This window comes from Schistocerca cancellata, chromosome 12 (genome assembly GCF_023864275.1).
Source record: "Schistocerca cancellata isolate TAMUIC-IGC-003103 chromosome 12, iqSchCanc2.1, whole genome shotgun sequence".
NCBI classification, from domain to species: domain Eukaryota; kingdom Metazoa; phylum Arthropoda; class Insecta; order Orthoptera; family Acrididae; genus Schistocerca; species Schistocerca cancellata.
This window is the reverse complement of record NC_064637.1, coordinates 11,884,120-11,905,118: the sequence shown is the minus strand read 5'-3', so window position 1 is coordinate 11,905,118 and position 20,999 is coordinate 11,884,120. Positions and strand designations below refer to the sequence as shown.

General features: G+C 43.0%; 1 protein-coding gene across 2 annotated transcripts in view; it reads left to right on the top strand.

Annotated features, from left to right (window-relative positions):
- The window catches only part of LOC126109625 (aminopeptidase Ey-like), a 397,038-nt gene that overhangs the window by 211,226 nt on the left and 164,813 nt on the right, over nt 1–20,999 (top strand). For both annotated transcript variants that reach the window (XM_049914671.1, XM_049914670.1), the window contains exon 3: nt 13,118–13,395. In XM_049914671.1, coding sequence (XP_049770628.1) covers nt 13,118–13,395 — 278 coding nt within the window. The remainder of the gene's footprint in view (nt 1–13,117; nt 13,396–20,999) is intronic.

Sequence of the window (20,999 nt, the reverse complement as noted above, 5' to 3'; positions counted from 1 at the left end):
ATTGGCTCCTGATTTCCCTCAGCTGCATGTTGATCGGCATTGTCACGAAGCAAAACAATCCCCGTACTCAGTGCGCCACACCTTTTGTTTTTCAGCCACTTTGACTAACAAAACGAATCACAGCTCATATCTGACAGTCGGCGGGATTCTGAGTCCGAGGACGCATTTCAGTTACTTACAAGCAGACGCAAACACGCCGAATGACACTGTAATGGCGTCAGTGGCTTGCCAAACAGAGTGCAGCACACAGCGATCACGCGCGAAAGGCCGACCGAGGCGCTGCAGTGGCGGAATTTCAAAACAGTACTTACTTTAAAAACACGCCTCGTAGTAATACAGCATGAGGCTAAACGATTCATCAGATCTCAATGCACTGTTTATTTATATACCAATACAAGAAACACAAAGAGATACATACCTGTTAACAGGTCAAGACACATCAGTAAAATTACATGACTCCAGTAAATGCAAACTGCACTTAAAGCCTTTACGTTTTACATATGGTGGTATCACAGACGCAGAGGACCCACGGAGCCATGGAGTAAAAGTTCAGTTGCCAAATAACCTCGAGCTGAGCAGACATTATTCCAAAAACAGAGATCCTGAAAGTCCAATGCTGAATACAAACAATCTGCCTAATAATACAGTTAAAAATACTTCATCCACACACAATTCCCAGTGTAGACAAACAGCAGAGGAAGGTAAATGTCGGAATGTTTCACAGAACACACACAGAAACCCCAAACAACACAAAACAATACAACAGAGCGTACCGACAGAATGATACATAGGACAGAGAACATGCCAACCAACAATTGTGAGCTCTGCAGACTCTTATGACAAGCATGTGCACAATGTACTTCATCAGGGCGCATGGGAGGTTTTATTACGACCCTAAAGAGACAGCGCCTAAGTGCTATGGCTTTACTAGCCCCCCTCCCTTCCCCCCTATGGAAGGCAGATATAATCTTACAGGCAGATATAATCTGTCTCCAAGTACCACATATACGTGATGGGTGACTTTCAGGCTTCCCCAAACGTCTTCTTACAATTACCAGGACGCAAAAGGCCAAGGCTGCAATTGTAATAGCGAACATAAATTACACAGTCGCAAAAATAACACAATTTTGTTCTGAAGGTGTAGCCACTGCTCAAATTATGCATGGACGAGAGTCTTGGATTATCCTTGGATGCACAGTATTCATATGGCATAGAGCCTTTTGCGCGGTGTAGCACAAGAAATATACGCAGTAGCAATAGCAATATATGTAGCAGGCACCTTCGACAGTCTCTGGTGGCCTGCCTTGTTCCCAAGGCTGTGAGAGATGCAGACACCAACAGTCGTATACAATAGCTTGCTCACCTACTGAGAAGATAGGATGTTGCAATGGCAAGCAGGATCACGAAAGGTTATCAAGAAAATAACAAAAGGATGCCCGCAAGTCTCAATCTATGGCCAAATTTTGTGGGACATTTCCATAGAACCGCACCTAAACAATCTGCACGGAGATGATAGGGTGAAGGGTATGGTACTATGCTGACGACTTGCTAGTAGAAATAACTGCAAACCAGAGAATGCAACTCGAAAGCAAGGCTACAAAACTCCTTATAAAAATAAGTGACTTGAGCAGCCATAATAAGCTCACAATTGCAGCAAATAAGAATTTACTGATGAAAGCAGCCTTGCAGAAAAACCTCACCATTAGGCTGAACAACACTAGCATACAGAGAAAATAACAACAAAATACCTAGGGATGCACCTCAATGAATGACTCACATTCAACGAGCGCCTATGACTTACAACTTAAAAAAGTGACAAAGGTAATGCACAAACTCACCACAATAAACTCGACTCACTACAGGCTACCATTATCATTGGAGACACAGCGAATCTATCGTGCAGACCTCTTTGAATATATAAAGTGCAGGAAGTGCCTGGGCACATTATCTGTCACTCACGACCCCAAAAACAATTGTGAGGCGTGGACAAAGAGGTGAATGTCAGGGACACCACGTCTTTGGGAGCCCTATGCGTTGTACTTGCAACACACTGTGTTCTTGAAACCATTATACACAGAATAGCAGCATACTGGCTCAAAAGGGGGAGCCTGGATGAGGTATATGAGATAACAGGGGAGCACATTATAGAAAAACGCCAATTAAATCTTTGTAAGGTTGAGACATGGCAAAAAGAATGGGAAACATCTGATGAGGCCTGTCAGGTATTCTTCTTCTTCTTCTTCTTCTTCTTCTTCTTCCCAGTGGTTGAGGCTTAGACATGTTGACCTAAGTCGTGGTATGGTACACTTCCTGATGAGCTATGGCCCTTGCCTAAACACCTGCACCGCATTGGCCTTAGCCAGAGTGATGTGTGTGAATGTGGACAACATGGATCCCCCAAAAACAAAACACTAAAATGTGACACACACACACGTGTACATACAAGGCTGACATTAGAAATCAAGGACGCAGGACAAGCTTTAAGAGGCCCAGACAACTGGAGTGTTCAAATGGCTCTGAGCACTATCGGACTTAACATCTGAGGTCATCAGTCCCCTGGAGCTTAGAACTACTTAAACCTAACTAACCTAAGGACATCACTCACGTTCATGCCCGAGGCAGGATTCGAACCTGCGACCGTAGCGGTCGCGCGGTTCCAGACTGTAGCGCCTAGAACCACTCGGCCACCCCGGCCGGCCAACTGGAGTGTGCTTAACTGCATCACTGATGGAATATCAAGAGCGCTACACAAGACTTGCAAGCAGCAACGACCATATACAAGATCACGATCTGAAACACACTATACATCGCAACATCATGTGAGGGACAACAGAGATTCGAACACTGATATGGAAAGAGATGAAATTATAGACACATACAGTGGGATGAACACTCCAGTACCACACCAGATATATGCATGGCATAGTAGCATACCACATGACTGCAACAATACGAGTAATACAAACATGGAATTCAGAAATGAGGTAGTAATAGAAATAAAAAAAAGAATTTTCTGTTTGTACAAGTAAAACAAGTAATTATTTAGTTCTTCGTATCATTATTTTCAAACATGTAAATGTGTAATTTGTAAAATGTTTAAGGTGCAAACTGTAAAACACAAGCACACAACAAAGGTAAGAAGCGCTCTCCGGGAGACGAGGCTCGAGGTCACCTCCCGAGGCTCGAAGTGCTCATGGCGTGGCTGAGTGGAGGCAGCAATTGTAGTGACAAATAGTACTGTCATACCTTATACACAGATAATGTAGATTTAACATCACAACATAGATAGTAGCTACAGTAGAATAAAATATGTTAATTCAGAAAGACAGGTCTTTACTGAAGACCTCCCATTCGAAGTGGCCAGGAAACGGGACCCATTTTGTTATCTAAATCTTCCTTTATCGTATTCTTTTCTTCTTAAGAACATAGTAATTTTTTTTCAGTTGTACTTCACATATCTTGTGTTTTTTGTTTTGTTTTCCTTATTAATAAACAATTTAATTATATAAAAAACAAGAAAAGCACTAAAATTCTGAAAATTGTCTAGTTTGTGTTAGCAAACGACCCACTATAGTTACCACGGTGGTGGGCCACTGTGTAATTTTAATAAACACGTAAATAATAAATAGTGTTTATGTACGAATAGACGATGTAGACTCCGAGTGGTACCTGAAGGTAGGGTAGATACACTCAGAAATTTTTGGCACATTCTGAAAATGTTAAGTGCGTGTGTCCTCGGTCACCTGCCACACAATCACATGGTAATCCAGGTCCATCTCTATATCCACTAACATGTTTCTGTCAGTGTCCGCCACAGAACACCGCAGCTCCTGCGTCGTTGTTGCCATTGGGGATACATAAACTTTGTCCTTAAGATAACCCCATCAGAAGAAATCACATGATGTGGAGGTCTGGTGGTCTTGGGGGGGAGACATAGCAACAGAGGAGGATGATGATGATGATGATGAGGATGATGATGATGTTGTTGTTTGGTTTGTGGGGCGCTCGACTGCACCGTTATCAGCGCCTGTACAAAGTCCCGATTTCTACACAGTCCAATTTTTACACAATCCAATCGAGCCACTATCAAGAATGATGATAATGAAATGATGAGGACAACACAAACACCCAGTCCCCGGGCAGAGAAAGTCCCCAACCTGGCTGGGAATCGAATGTGGGACCCCGTGGTCCACTAGACCACGAGCTGCGGACACCAATAGACGAGTATAACCTAGAGCAGTGGCAGTTCTCTGTTGAGAGAAGTGGCCAGCTGTGGCTCCAGTGAGGTGGAGCCATGTCTTCTTGGAAAATGACACTCGAGGACAACAACCACAACTGCAACAAATCCAGGTACACGGAACCTGGCACCATCTGCTCGATGGGGGAAAATGAGCCATACATACACCATTGTCTCAGGTAGGGCACAGACAGCATTCGCTTTTGGCGAACCGCTTTCCAACTCCAGTCAGACAAGCGGCAGTTCACAACCCCCGTTCTGACACTCTGACGGTTCGCGTTTCTCGACAGAGGGAAAACCACCTCGTCTAGTGACATCGATGTCTCTCCAAAGTGGTCACCATCTTCCATAGCTTGTTGCGTTCAGGTATGAAACTCCACTCTCGCGGTTGTAATCATCTGAAGTCAGTTGCTGTAACAGTTGCAAACTGTTGTGTTTTGAATGCAAACGCAGCCGAAAAATATTCCACGCTGTTTTCCGCCGAATCCCCAATTCACAACTTGCACGCACAGTTGACATTTGTGGACTTCGCCCAAAGCTCTGTCTCAAGCACTCCGCGATTTCCATTTGAGATACGCGGTCGCCTCGTGCTATTTCCTTTATACGGGCAGCCACTGTGACGAAACTGGCGAAACCAAAGCAAAATACTCTGGTAACTAGGTGCAGATTTTCCATATTCACGTACGAAAGCACACTGGACAACCACAGCCGATAAACTCTTCACATATTCTAACAAACAAAAATTCTCCTCATTCCTTGCCGCCATCTAGTAGATCATCTACATCTACATACATACTCCACAATCCACCATACGGTGCTTGGCGGAGGGTACCTCGAACCACAACTAGCATCTTCTCTCCCTCTTCCACTCACAAACAGAACGAGGGAAAAATGACTGCCTATATGCCTTTGTACGAGCCCTAATCTCTCTTATCTTATCTTTGTGGTCTTTCCGCGAAATATAAGTTGGCGGCAGTAAAATTGTACTGCACTCAGCGTCAGATGCTGGTTCTCTAAATTTCCTCAGTAGCGATTCACGAAAAGAACGCCTCATTTCCTCCAGAGACTCCCACCCGAGTTCCTGAAGCATTTCCGTAACACTCGCGTGATGATCAAACCTACCAGTAACAAATCTAGTAGCCCGCCTCTGAATTGCTTCTATGTCCTCCCTCAATCCGACCTGATAGGGATCCCAAATGCTCGAACAGTACTCAAGAATAGGTCGTTTTGGTGTTTTATAAGCGGTCTCCTTTACAGATGAACCACATCTTCCCAAAATTCTACCAATGAACCGAAGACGACTATTAGCCTTCCCCACAACTGCCATTACGTGCTTGTCCCACTTCATATCGCTCTGCAATGTTACACCCAAATATTTAATCTGCGTGACTGTGTCAAACGCTACACTACTAATGGAGTATTCAAACATTACGAGATTCTTTTTCCTATTCATCTGCATTTATTTACATTTATCTACACTCCTGGAAATTGAAATAAGAACACCGTGAATTCATTGTCCCAGGAAGGGGAAACTTTATTGACACATTCCTGGGGTCAGATACATCACATGATCACACTGACAGAACCACAGGCACATAGACACAGGCAACAGAGCATGCACAATGTCGGCACTAGTACAGTGTATATCCACCTTTCGCAGCAATGCAGGCTGCTATTCTCCCATGGAGACGATCGTAGAGATGCTGGATGTAGTCCTGTGGAACGGCTTGCCATGCCAGTTGGACCAGCGTTCGTGCTGGACGTGCAGACCGCGTGAGACGACGCTTCATCCAGTCCCAAACATGCTCAATGGGGGACAGATCCGGAGATCTTGCTGGCCAGGGTAGTTGACTTACACCTTCTAGAGCACGTTGGGTGGCACGGGATACATGCGGACGTGCATTGTCCTGTTGGAACAGCAAGTTCCCTTGCCGGTCTAGGAATGGTAGAACGATGGGTTCGATGACGGTTTGCATGTACCGTGCACTATTCAGTGTCCCCTCGACGATCACCAGTGGTGTACGGCCAGTGTAGGAGATCGCTCCCCACACCATGATGCCGGGTGTTGGCCCTGTGTGCCTCGGTCGTATGCAGTCCTGATTGTGGCGCTCACCTGCACGGCGCCAAACACGCATACGACCATCATTGGCACCAAGGCAGAAGCGACTCTCATCGCTGAAGACGACACGTCTCCATTCGTCCCTCCATTCACGCCTGTCGCGACACCACTGGAGGCGGGCTGCACAATGTTGGGGCGTGAGTGGAAGACGGCCTAACGGTGTGCGGGACCGTAGCCCAGCTTCATGGAGACGGTTGCGAATGGTCCTCGCCGATACCCCAGGAGCAACAGTGTCCCTAATTTGCTGGGAAGTGGCGGTGCGGTCCCCTACGGCACTGCGTAGGATCCTACGGTCTTGGCATGCATCCGTGCGTCACTGCGGTCCGGTCCCAGGTCGACGGGCACGTGCACCTTCCGCCGACCATTGGCGACAACATCGATGTACTGTGGAAACCTCACGCCCCACGTGTTGAGCAATTCGTCGGTACGTCCACCCGGCCTCCCGCATGCCCACTATACGCCCTCGCTCAAAGTCCGTCAACTGCACATACGGTTCACGTCCACGCTGTCGCGGCATGCTACCAGTGTTAAAGACTGCGATGGAGCTCGTATGCCACGGCAAACTGGCTGACACTGACGGCGGCGGTGCACAAATGCTGCGCAGCTAGAGCCATTCGACGGCCAACACCGCGGTTCCTGGTGTGTCCGCTGTGCCGTGCGTGTGATCATTGCTTGTACAGCCCTCTCGCAGTGTCCGGAGCAAGTATGGTGGGTCTGACACACCGGTGTCAATGTGTTCTTTTTTCCATTTCCAGGAGTGTATATTTAGAGTTAGCTGCCATTCTTTACACCAATCACAAATCCTGAACAAGTCATCTTGTATCCTCCTACAGTCACTCAACATGATGATGATGATGATGATGATGATGATGATGATGATGATGAACGGTTTGTGGGGTGTTCAACTACACAGTCATCAGCGCCTGTACAAAGTCCCAATTTTACACAGTCCAATCTAGTCACTGTCACAAATGATGACGATGATGATGAGATGATTAAGACAACACAGACACCCACTCCCCTGGCAGAGGAAATACTCCACCTGGCCGGGAATCGAACCCGGGACCCCCTCATCGAGAAGCAGTAACGCTAGCCGCTAGACCACGCCATGTAGTAGAGTGCCATCTAGTGTGCACGCAGACCACGAGGGGGACTTTCCAAACTTGACAAGTGAGCCCATATTTTCATGTATCACCCATCTTTGCAAAAATGGTTCAAATGGTTCTGAGCACGATGGGACTTAACTTCTGAGGTCATCAGTCCCCTAAAACTTAGAACTACTTAAACCTAACTAACCTGAGGACATCACACACATCCAGGCCCGAGGCAGGATTCGAACCTGCGACCGTAGCGGTCGCGCGATTCCAGACTGTAGCGCCCATCTTTGCACATTGTATACTCGTAAAATAAATAGTGCTTTGAAACTCGATGAATCATTCAAGTTAACCCATATATATACACTGTCACAATTGATTGTGTATGTGAGAACTAGTTTGGTCGTTTTGCTTCTAGGAGCAGCACTGCTCAGGGCTTTTTTTGCCCTGAGCAGTGCTTCTCCCTGGCGAGAAATGGTCAAACTAATTCTCACATACACGATCAATTGTGTCAGTGAGTTTGACAGAGCTAGTTAGTTCAGCTTTTTTTTTTTGTGTGTAAGAACTGTTTGGATTTCTGTCTTCTGATATAAGGTCCGTCATTTATGTAATTCTTGTTACCTCACTTCTATGTAGAGTAATCCTTTTTTGCGAAATTAGTGTTTAAAATATCATCTTTTGGCCTACAAATTCACTTGCTTGTTGTTTCTTTCTATTGGACAATTTTGTCTGTGAGCTGCTATGCCGATATGGCTTCCGATCGGGGAAAGAGGCCAAAGAGTTGGGAAAACTGCCCAAGGGCCTTACCCCAATAAGCGCTGGTTACTTCCATATTGCACGTGTGATGCTGCACATCGGACTGACTTAAAAACCCTTTTACGTAGAAAACTAGCATGCGTCGTTCTACTTCTTTGTGATGATTTTGAATTAATCGGTCCGTACACGACAGTGCACTGTACCATATGTTCCAAAAAGCCGCGCGCTAAAATCTGATTCTTCAGGGGCTCATACCCGGGGTTCCATTGATCACAGAAATATGGTGGCAAGTGTTTTGGATAGCCTTTGGCTTAGGAACTATGTTTGTATCTATCGGGGGACGGGCCTGCAGTACAGGGCCAAGTGTAAACATTACACACTTTCCGCATCTCAGGCAACTTGTGCAAATCGGTTGGTTGTTTTGTATTATGGTCCAGTGCAGAACTTAGGCGGCTCGAAGAAGCGCCATTTGCTCGTGGGCGGTTCCTGAGAAAACATAGAAAAACCATGACTTTTGGCTACGAAAAGTGTCAGTTATGCGGCTGGTCGTTTCTATAATTTCTGTTCGAGTCAGATCGTCGAAATTTTTACCGTATGTTCATAAGGTGATAATCTCGGAGAACTGCCATACTTTTCTCGATATCATTATCTGTTACGGAGATCCAGAGTGTCAAAGTTACCATAGTAATGCACGCGAAATATATACTAAAATATCCGATCTGGGGCGTAAATATAGTTTTAACTGACGTAGTGAACCAAGGGCAATGTCTCTAGGCACGGATGAGATCACAAAATTATGTTATGGCCAGCATTTTTTACAGTTTTTTTCAGGCAATTTTCAGTAGTCGATGAATGTTTCAAAAAACTCATCACACTGAACTGCCTTAACTAGATTTTATTAAAAGTTCCAGTTTCGGCCGTAAGCCATCCACTGGTATGATAACCATTTAGGGTTATATATTCATGACAAATGAAAAGCCGACCGTTGTAACCGAGCGGTTCTAGGCGCTTCAGTCCGGAACCGCGCGACCTGTACGATCGCAGGTTTGAATCGTGCCTCGGGCGTGGATGTGTGTGATGTCCTCAGGTTAGTTAGGTTTAAGTAGTTCTAAGTCTAGGGGACTGATGTCCTCAGTTTTTAAGTCCCATAGTGCTCAGAGCCATTTGAACAAATGAAATGTTTTAAGTGATTTTCGTACCAGATAATAGCTTGCGGCTGAAACCGGAAGTTTTAATAAAATCCAGTTAATGCAGTTCAGTGTCGTGAGTTTTTGAGGCAGCATTTTTTCACCAATGAAACTTTATTATGCGCTGTCTCTGTACAATAGGCACCTCACGACTATACAGATGTCCCTGAAGTGGTACTGCCGAGACAGAAATGGGGTCAAAAGAGACTTAACATTCTCTGCCCACCTCAGCTACACAGCAGGAACGGAGGTGTGTGCATGCCGGCTGCACGGCAAACTTACACAAATGATTTTAAAGAAACTGTTTGGTGAAAAAAAAAGGATTCTCACGCATCTCGCAGCCTAATTCGTCAGTTTAATGATGAACTGCCTATAATTTCGTTAAGGATCATAGTTATTGTGATATTCCTTTGCAAAGGAAAAAGGGGTCGCCATAGTTCGTGTTGGGTGCAGTTAATCCAAATGCTGCTGTGTATGAGATGGAGTTAACACATTGAATTTTTCTTTAAACTTGAGATCACATCTATATCAATCTGGCATCTCGAGAAAATCGATTCTATGTAGTGCTGTCACTTACGATTGTCTGTGCAAACAAGAGTGCAAGTGAAATGTTTACAACACCTTTCAGATCTCATAAGTGGCTCGAGAAACTGAAATTTACTTTTGGCGAATAATAGCTTGTAAAGTGGATAGTATTCTTCCACATAGCTAACATTTGAAGCTTTGCTGTCTACTGTGATATATGAGCGAATACAGATTTTTTCAATGAAATAATGCAATTCTTCAGTGGACTATCAGCAGCTGGTGAAATAAGAATTAGTATGGATTTTCTAAAGGCATAAATGGAGGTTGGTTGGTGGATTTGGGGGAAAGGTCCAAACAGCGAGGTCATTGCTCTCATCAGATGATAGGGAAGGAAGTTGTCTGTGGCCTTCAAGGGAACCATACCAGCATTTGCCTGCAGCAGTTTAGGGAACTCACGGAAAACCTAAATCAGGATGGCCAGACGCGGGTTTGAACTGTCGATCTCCCGACATCGAGTCCAGCGCGCTAACCACTGCGGCACCTCGTTCGGTTACAAATGAAGCAATCAGACGTTTATTATTTTACCGGTCGTAGGTTTTTCTAAAGTTATTGACATTCACTTGGTCTAAATTGCCGGATTAAAAATAGACTGTTTCAAGATTATGTCGGAATTGCAGCTACATTAGCATGTTAGTGACGTGGAACTGTGTAAACACCACTGTGTTTCGGGAAAAGAAGGTAATTTTAACACGGCAACAAGACAAAGAAAGAAAGAAAGATGTGCAAGACAGATGGCCGGCCGGTGTCGCAGAGTGGTTCTAGGCGCTTCAGTCTGGAACCGTGCGACCGCTACGGTCGCAGGTTCGAATGCCGCCTCGGGCACGGATGTGTGCGATGTCGCTAGTTTAGTTAGGTTAAAGTAGTTCTAAGTTCTAGGGGACTGATGACATCAGATGTTGAGTCCCATAGTGCTCAGAGCCATTTGAGCCGAGACAGACGAAAATAAATCACCCTCTCTGATGCAGTTCCAGCGTAATCCTGTACCTTAATAGTAAACAGCTGACTTGTCGAATTCTTTGTCTTCCTAGCATAATCTGTTAATACAAGTTGTGTGATGTACACGTTTTTGAGGGAGCCCCCCCCCCCCCCCCACCTGTGGAGTCCGCACGAGGGTACGGTGGCCGCTGCACGGTCACCAGGTTTCGTCCAAAGCACTGGGCAAGTCCATTCGTTTGTTCCGAAGGGGAGGTTGGCAGCGTCTGCCACCTTTCAGCCAGCCAGCAATGACGGAGTGGAGGCGCGCGCCCTGCAGTCTTTCTCAAACGATTTTACAGAAACTATTAGCAAAAAAAAATCATTTTTGAGTTACTTATAGCTTTATATGTCAGCTTCATGCTGGTGTGCCCATATCGTACTTATTGTGATTTAAGTAAGACACTGTGGAAAATTCGAAAAAATTTGCAATGAAAAATCGGACTCGCTATCATGTTGCTTTTGATGCATCTCTCACAATATGTTGCTGTGTATGAAATTTCGTTTAGATTTGGGTGGAGATCTCTATCTGTCCCCAGTCTCAAGAAAATTGGTGTGATTTAGTGCACCGATTTGTGATCTTGTGCGCCGGTCATAAAACCAGAGTGAAATAGCCATAAAATTTTTAATATTTCATAAACGGGTTTGAGATATCAAAATGAGATATCAGCAAGTGATAGCGCACAAAGAAGGGAGTATTTTGCCATATGGGTACTGTGCAACAATTCATTATCTACTGTGTTATCCCAATACCTGCAGGATTTTTTGATTTAAGAATGTAATTTTTAATGGTCGGTGAAATAACAAATGTTATTCCTTTTGGATTAACACAAGTGAAGACATTGCAGATTCAATTTATAATTCCCGTCTCCGGCCATCCTGATTTAGGTTTTCCATGATTTCCCTAAATCGCTTCAGGCAAATGCCGGGATGGTTCCTTTGAAAGGGCACGGCCGATTTCCTTCCCCATCCTTCCCTCACCCGAGCTTGCGCTCCGTCTCTAATGACCTCGTTGTCGACGGGACGTTAAACACTAATCTCCTCCTCCTCCTCCTCCTCCTCAATTTATAATGAAGAAGGGGTGTTTTCGTAAGGTACTGAGTTTGCTTTTCCTTAGTTCCTCAATGATCGTAATAAACCACTTTTTTAGAATTCTCTCACAGTTGCATCCACACAACGTGTTGCTGAGATGACACTCTGTAAACTCAGCTTTGGCAAAACAAGTAAATTTTCACATGACAGCGACACAGATGTAGATTTTACTCAAAATTCGTCACTCGTGACACTTTCCTGAAAGTTACAAATGTTTAAACCTAGGTGAAAATAAATCGCCGTTTTTGTTGTGGTTTCACTGCTATTATTTTTAGATACTAACCAAAGTGGGCGTGACAGTAGATACACAAATGTAGACACACAAATGTAGATTTTACTCAAAATTCGTCACTCGTGACGCTTTCCTGAAAGTTACAAATGTTTATAACCTAGGTGAAAATAAATCGCTGTTTCTGTTGTGGTTTCACTGCAATTATTTTTAGATACTAACCAAAGTGGGCGTGACAGTAGTTACACAAATGTAGACACACAAATGTAGATTTTACTCAAAATTCGTCACTCGTGACGCTTTCCTGAAAGTTACAAATGTTTAAAACCTAGGTGAAAATAAATCGCTGTTTCTGTTGTGGTTTCATTGCAATTATTTTTAGATACTAAACAAAGTGGGCGTGACAGTAGATGCTGTTGAATGATCACTGTGCAAGTGTGGGTGTGGAGGAGCTGCACTTAATATTCACAAAGAAGTGTGCATCTAGGTTTCACTTTAGGATGGCACTTCCCCTGCAGCACTTGGCAGCCCCCACCGGCAGCGCTCTTCCCACTCCCCCACTCGTCACTCTGCCGCTGCGCACCCCGCCTCCCGGTCAGCCCCCACCGGCAGCGCTCTTCCCACTCCCCCACTCGTCACTCAGCCGCTGCGCACCCCGCCTCCCGGTCAGCCCCCACCGGCAGCGCTCTCTCCACTCCCGCACTCGTCACTCTGCCGCTGCGCACCCCGCCTCCCGGGCAGCCCCCACCGGCAGCGCTCTCTCCACTCCCGCACTCGTCACTCTGCCGCTGCGCACCCCGCCTCCCGGGCAGCTAGCGGTCGAGTAATGCTGGGCGCTCTGTGCAGCTGTCGGCGACGGCGCCGGTGCGCGAGCTCCGGCTGCACGCCAAGAACCTGACGGTGGACGAGGAGGCGGTGCGGCTGACGTCGCAGGGGCCGCCGGCGCCGGCGCTGACGCGCGTGCGGCTGGACGCGGAGCGCGACTTCCTGGTCCTCCAGCTGGACGGCCCGCTGGAGCCGGGCGCCGCCTACCGCCTGCGGCTCGCCTTCGCCGCCCCGCTGGAGCAGGGCCTCGCCGGCTACTACCGCTCCAGCTACCGCGACCGCACCTCCGGCGACACGAGGTGCCCATCCTCTTCAGCTATTTACGTACACGTATGGGATCCGCGCTTATGGCGATCAGTACTGTGATATTCATCACGATCGTCGCCAGGACTATGATCTTTATTATTATCTGGATAATATTTAGGATAATCCTTAGGGTAATCTTCTATAGTAACTATGAGAGAATCTATGAGATTCATTTGTGTTCCTTACCTCAACCGCCGACAACAGAAATCTTACAGCATCATTTTGTTGTCCATCTGCCAATCTGTTGAGGGGGGTAGGACGTCAAACGGGTTGACTTGGAGCAGGAGAGGCACCACAGGACACTTTAATTTCCACTGTCCCTGTTGTTGTTGTTGTGGTCTTCAGTCCTGAGACTGGTTTGATGCAGCTCTCCATGCTACTTTATCCTGTGCAAGCATCTTCATCTCCCAGTACCTGCTGCAGCCTACTTCCTTCTGAATCTGCTTAGTGTATTCATCTCTTGGTCTCCCTCTACGATTTTTACCCTCCACGCTGCCCTCCATTACTAAACTGGTGATCCCCCGATGTCTAAGAACATGTCCTACCAACCGATCCCTTCTTCTAGTCAAGTTGTGCCACAAGCTCCTCTTCTCCCCAATTCTATTCAATACCTCCTCATTAGTTATGTAATCTACCCATCTAATCTTCAGCATTCTTCTGTAGCACCACATTTCGAAAGCTTCTATTCTCTTCTTGTCTAAAGTATTTATCGTCCACGTTTCACTTCCATACATGGCTACACTCCATGAAATACTTTCAGAAACGACTTCCTGACATTTAAATCTATACACGATGTTAACAAATTTTTCTTCTTCAGAATCGCTTTCCTAGCCATTGCCAGTCTACATTTTATATCCTCTCTACTTCGACCATCATCAGTTATTTTGCTCCCCAAATAGCAAAAGTCATTTACTACTTTAAGTGTCTCATTTTCTAATCTAATTCCCTCAGCATCACCTGACTTAATTCGACTACATTCCATTATCCGCGTTTTGCTTTTGTTGATGTTCATCTTATATCCTCCTTTCAAGACACTGTCAATTCCGTTCAGCTGCTCTTCCAAGTCCTTTGCTGTCTCTGACAGAATTACGATGTCATCGGCGAACCTCAAAGTTTTTATTTCTTCTCCATGGATTTTAATACCTACTCCGAACTTTTCTTTTGTTTCCTTTATTGCTTGCTCAATATACAGATTCAATAACATCGGGGATAGGCTACAACCCTGTCTCACTCCCTTCCCAACCACTGCTTCCCTTTCATGCCCCTCGACTCTTATTACTGCCATCTGCTTTCTGTACAAATTGTAAATAGCCTTTCACTCCCTGTATTTTACCCCTGCCACCTACAGAATTTGAAAGAGAGTATTCCAATCAACATTGTCAAAAGCTTTCTCTAAGTCTACAAATGCTAGAAACGTATGTTTGCCTTTCCTTAATCTAGCTTGTAAGATAAGCCGAAGGGTCAGTATTGCCTCACGTGTTCCTACATTTCTACGGAATCCAAACTGATCTTCTCCAAGTTCAGCTTCTACCAGTTTTTCCACTTGTCTGTAAAGAATGTGTGTTAGTATTTTGCAGCTGTGACTTATTAAACTGATAGTTCGGTAATTTTCACATCTGTCAACACCTGGTTTCTTTGGGATTGGAATTATTATATTCTTCTTGATGTCTGAGGGTATTTCGCCTGTCTCATACATCTTGCTCACCAGATGGTAGAGTTTTGTCAGACTGGCTCTCCCAAGGGTGTCAGTAGTTCTAATGGAATGTTGTCTACTCCGGGGACCTTGTTTCGACTCAGGTCTTTCAGTGCTCTGTCAAACTCTTCACACAGTATCGTATCTCTCATTTCATCTTCATCTACATCCTCTTCCATTTCCATAATATTGTCCTCAAGTATGTCGCCCTTGTATTGACTCTCTATATACTCCTTCCACCTTTCTGCTATCCCCTCTTTGCTTAGAACTGGGTTTCTGTCTGAGCTCTTGATATTCATACAAGTGGCTCTCTTTTCTCCAAAGGTCTCTTTAATTTTCCTGTAGGCAGTATCTATCTTACCCCTAATAGGATAAGCCTCTACATCCTTACATTTATCCTCTAGCCATCCCTGCTTAGCCATTTTGCACTTCCTGTTGATCTCATTTTTGAGACGTTTGTATTCCTTTTTGTCTACTTCATTTTTATATTTTCTCCTTTCATCAATTAAATTCAATATTTCTTCTGTTACCCAAGGGTTTCTACTAGCCCTCGTCTTTTTACCTATTTGATCCTCTGCTGCCTTCACTATTTCATCCCTCAATGCTACCCATTCTTTTTCTACTGTATTTCTTTCCCCCTTTCCTGTCAGTTGTTCCCTTATGCTCTCCCTGAAACTCTGTACAACCTCTGGTTCTTTCAGTTTATCCAGGTCCCATCTCCTTAAATTCCCACCTTTCTGCAGTTTCTTCAGTTTTAATCTACAGTTCATAACCAACAGATTGTGGTCAGAGTCCACATCTGCCCCTGGAAATGTCTTACAATTTAAAACCTGGTTCCTAAATCTCTGTGTTACCATTATATAATCTATCTGATACCTTTTAGTATCTACTTTTACAAATAAATTCATAAAACTTTAACAGGATGACCAGGAAGGATTCAGGATTCATACCCATAGCAGTGGAAGCTGAAAAACGTAACAAAACACATTTTTTTTACATGTGAAATGTCATCATTTTTTCACTTACTACTGGCTGCATTTGTTGCAATAGGTACACTTTTCTTCCTAATTAAGAGAAGTTCGATGACTTTTGCACAGCATACAAACCATAGTTACAGGTGTATGAAACTCTAGAAGTTATTTAATTTATGAAAAAATGGATGAACTGTTACATTTTAAACTTCATGTTTAGAAAAAACTCAAGTTTTATAGTTAATTATCTCAATTTTTTCCACAGTTTTTAATAGATTTGGAAAATTCTAGAGTTTCATACACCTGTAACTACTGTTTGCATGCTATGAAAAATTCATCGAAGAATCTCTCTTACTTAGGAAGAGCTACACTGTGTCCACAAGATAATGTTTCTGTAACACCTCCATCTGAAGATGAGTCTGCAGTGGCTCGAAAACGTGTTCACAGTTGAACAAATCGTAAAAAAGCGACTGGTTGCATATTTATTACTAAATAAACGCCAACTTCCATTTATGTAACATATTTTGACACTCGAAAACTGACTCATCAAAACCGGTAGTGTACTTCCCATTTAACTTCACTGAATTAGCAATAATAGCCAACCAGTTGCAGAGTAAAACTTTATGTCCCTAGTTCTGGACATGACATATTTACACTCCATAAGATCCGATATCACGTTTTTACTTTCAAGTTCCAGTTTTACTCAAATCTTTCAAATAGCATACTGTATGTTGTTGTATCCGGCGTCAAATACCTGATATTCTAAAAAAAAGTTTTAAGACAAAACCCTACAGTAGACGGCTAATACTTTTATATAATGTATTCAAATGTTGATTGACTCAATGACATGTACTACACAGAGTAAACTACTCCCGCATTCGCCATAGACACTGTGATTCTGCAACATTACATGAGAATGTCCTATATAGTCGGATCTACTTTGCGTCACGTGAGTGTAGGGGAGTCGGAACCAGTAGTGACCCATGACGTCATATCAACTTGAGGATTTTTTTATACGTATCATTCATTTCTAAATTTTGTTGATTATTTACAGAGTAAAGAACTTAATCATGTACAACATTTAATAGGGAATGCGTTTTAATGAGATAGATATAAATATGTCTTGACATAGCAAATAACCTTGTTACATTATGCATGATGTGCCTACTCTTTGTAGGGAAAAAAAGCTTCCGTGTTGCTTGAGTGTGCGCTCAAGTAGTCGTCGAGTGCGGATCTGCTGTAACTTTCATGAATGGGCAATGAATTGTTAATTTACAACCCGGAGTTGATTTAAAAATTATTCTACGAAACCACAGCCCGACTTTGGTGCAAACAAATTGCACGCGAGTTTTCAAATATCGGTGCTGAGTTTAAGATACGCGGCTGGATATCGGGCGTTGTCGTCACGTGTAGGATTCAGTAACATTAACCGCAATTTACGGACATTAGCCTCATAATAACTATCAAAGACTTATATGAGCGGCATAGTAATCGTCTTGATGCTTGAAGCATGCGATAAGCGATTTACTGTCGGGATACGACAAATATTAATCATTGTATAGTCAGCTTGTTGATACGTTGCTTAGCAACTCATAAACGGACAGTGATAGAATTATTGAAACTATCTTTTAAGTATTAATGACCGCTACACACACACACACACACACACACACACACACAAACGCATCAGAAACTAATTACTTTAACTGTGAGTGACTTCTGGATTGGATGAGTTTTTTTTCTCAGCTAATTGGTATTAATAAACTTCTTTCGAGGTTGAAACTTCCTCAATGGTGTTGCTCTCATTCGGTTTAGTAGAACGATAGATAGTAATAGCTACGCTACTATTTATAGTTTTAAAAGAAATGAGAGCACATACCAGTTTTTTTTTTTTTTTTGAGGTATGTTCGTACTTCAGTCATCAGTCTTCTCAAACCAGAGGCACGACTGACGCTCCCTCACGGCACTATGATATCGTGAACCGTCACACACGCACATGTGCCCCCCTTCTCACCACATTTCTGCATTGAAAACCCTGAGATGTAGCCACGGTACGAAGAAGGAAGAAAGAAGAGGAAAGATCAGCGAAAGAAGCGGAGCAAAGAGAGAAGGGGAGGTCACAATTCTACATACAATATCTTCTGCAGAAAATGGTTTTAAAACTGTCGAAGCCATGGTCATGATTTAACAAACATGTGTATTGCAGCTGGTTGGCTGTTATTTCTAACCTACTGAAGCTGTTGCACACACAGTTGAAGTGCAGCCGTGTTCAGAGACTTCTCATTGACCTAGAATCATGAAATTTGGCAGCAAGCAATGTTTCACAGTACATGAAAACCAAATAACCCGAAATTGTTAATTTGTAATTATAAACAAGAAAAAAGCTTTATTGTTTGAAAAGCAAATTACCCAAAATTGTTAATTTGTAATTATATAACACGAAAAAACGTTTGTTGTTATTTGTTATGTAACTGTCTTTTCGCCCTCCTGTTAAGACCCCTTTTTCTCAGGAATGCATAGATATATCAGGTTGAAATTTATGCCACATACTGAGTTCTAGGGTCCTTTAGATGCATAAAAAGCTAAGCTTCTTACTCAGTGCAGTCAAAAGGTACAACCAGTGACCTCACATATTTTGATTCAAACTCACTCATTGAAACCAGTAACGTACTTCCCTTTGATGTAGAATAACGAAATTTGACAAGAAGCAAGGTTTCAAAAATCAAGTAAAGAAGTAAAATCAGAAAATTGTTGGTTGATAGTTACATCACAAGGAAAAAAGTATTTCTTTTCTCATGTGTTATCTGATTTCAAGCTTGAAATTAAAACATTCTTCACGGTCTTGGACTCCCTGACACCAATACCTTGCTAGTATCAGTGCCGTCAACAGGCAAAACTCGTCGAGTTCCTCCATTCCTGGAATGTATGAACTGTCTATGTACACAGTTAAGTATGTATAGAACCCTCAGTAGCGAGTCATACTCGATCCTGGCCATCATTTTTTGTGGCTCATTTTTGAGATAATTTTTGAGATTATCTCTCTGATCAGCTTCAAGACCATCTTTGAGAGCTTCAGAAGTTTTCGACAATGTTCAACTTATCTTTGGAATAATCTGCACTGCCTTCATGAGGATCATCTTCAGTATCACCTTCAGAATCATCTACGAACTTGTCTTCAGGTTTTATCTTCAGTTTCATCTGTCTGACAGTCTTTTGGATCACGTTTGAATCATCCTTGATTCAATCTTGTTATCATTTTTGGAATCAACTTTATGATCATCTTTTGCATCATATTTCATTTCATCTTGTGGGTTATATTTTGATAATTTTCAAGTCATATTTTGGACATTGTTCAATATCATCAATCGGATCACCTCTGAGATCACTATTTTTTTATGATTTTCAGTCATATCAGTACAATCTTCAGCATCACCTTCAGGATCATCTTCAGTATCACCTTCAGGATCATCTTCAGTATCACCTTCAGGATCATCTTCAGTATCACCTTCAGGATCATCTTCAGTAACAATTTCATGATACCTTCAGTAACAACTTCACGATCATCATCTGCACACCTTCACGATCATCATCGGCATCACCTTCACGATCATCATTGGCATCACCTTCGCAATCATCATGAGGATCATGTCTGGTGAACTTTAGGATCATGTTTGGTATCATCTTTGAGATCATCCTTGGATCATTTTTTAGTCATCTTTGAGATAATCACCAAATTCATCTTCATGATTATTTTTTATAATTTGCTGGTCATATTTGGGACGATATTCAGTATCATTTCCACGATCATGTTTGATATTTTTTATGGTGTCTTTAGAATAATATTTGAGTTCATCATTATAATCTTCATAGTGATCAAGATAGTGACCATCGTCTCTGCGACTTGACTTACACTGCAGCATGAATGCCTCTTGTAAATTCCTTTCATAACTGTCTTGTACACTTTCATGTTGCCCATGTAGATTTTCTTATATCATCTCCTCACTTGACATTCCATTATTCTCCCGACCTCTGACTTTGCCACCATACATTGTCAGTCACTAAGAAATGGTTAACTTGTTAATAGGAGGAGATATGGCAGGCAGAAGTATCAGAAGGAGGCCAAGGCTTGACTACATCGATGCATGTAATATGCAGTAGGTATGCAGATATGATAAGACTTGGGCAGGATGTGGAGAGCTGCATCAAACCAATGTTCAGACTGTTTCCAGACCTTTTAGGTTGTAGTTAGGTTTTTTTTTGTAGTCTTTCTTCTGTCAGAGTATCCAGATTGACTTTAAACTGCCACAACATTCGTCTTATGTAACAAATTATAATAGTAGATTCTGTACGTATTTGATTTAGCCAATGTAATGCTACATGGGGCTGAACTTCACTTTTTATGTATTACTTTAATCTTGGTGCACTAATAAATGTAGATGATAGGCAGCTTATCTGATTTAATTCATGGATAATTGTTTAATTAGCAGTCTTTAAGTAAGTTTTGAACACGTAAACGTTAAAAATACTGGCTGAAAGAGAACACCTTTGTCCTACTCTCTGATTGATTTCTATTTCAGATACATTTTCTTTCCTGTATTAATTTCTACTTCTGTTTAACGATAATAAACTTCTGATTGAGCTTGCGAGCTCTTCTGGATAGCCTCTGTCCTTCACTATTGTCGATAATTATTTAGATCAATGCGATACTAAATCCTTTCTTGCAAAACTGTTTCACCAATGAATACTGTTGTGTGGTTCCTCCTTTAAAACGCCAAATGACACACATGTAAATTAGTCACCAAGGGATAGAAAAACAAGTGAAATCACTTGACAGAGGAATTTACTGGACCTGATCAGATAACAATACGATTCTACATAGAGCATGTGAAAGAACGTGCTCCTCTTCCAGTATGAGTGTACGATAGGTCACTAG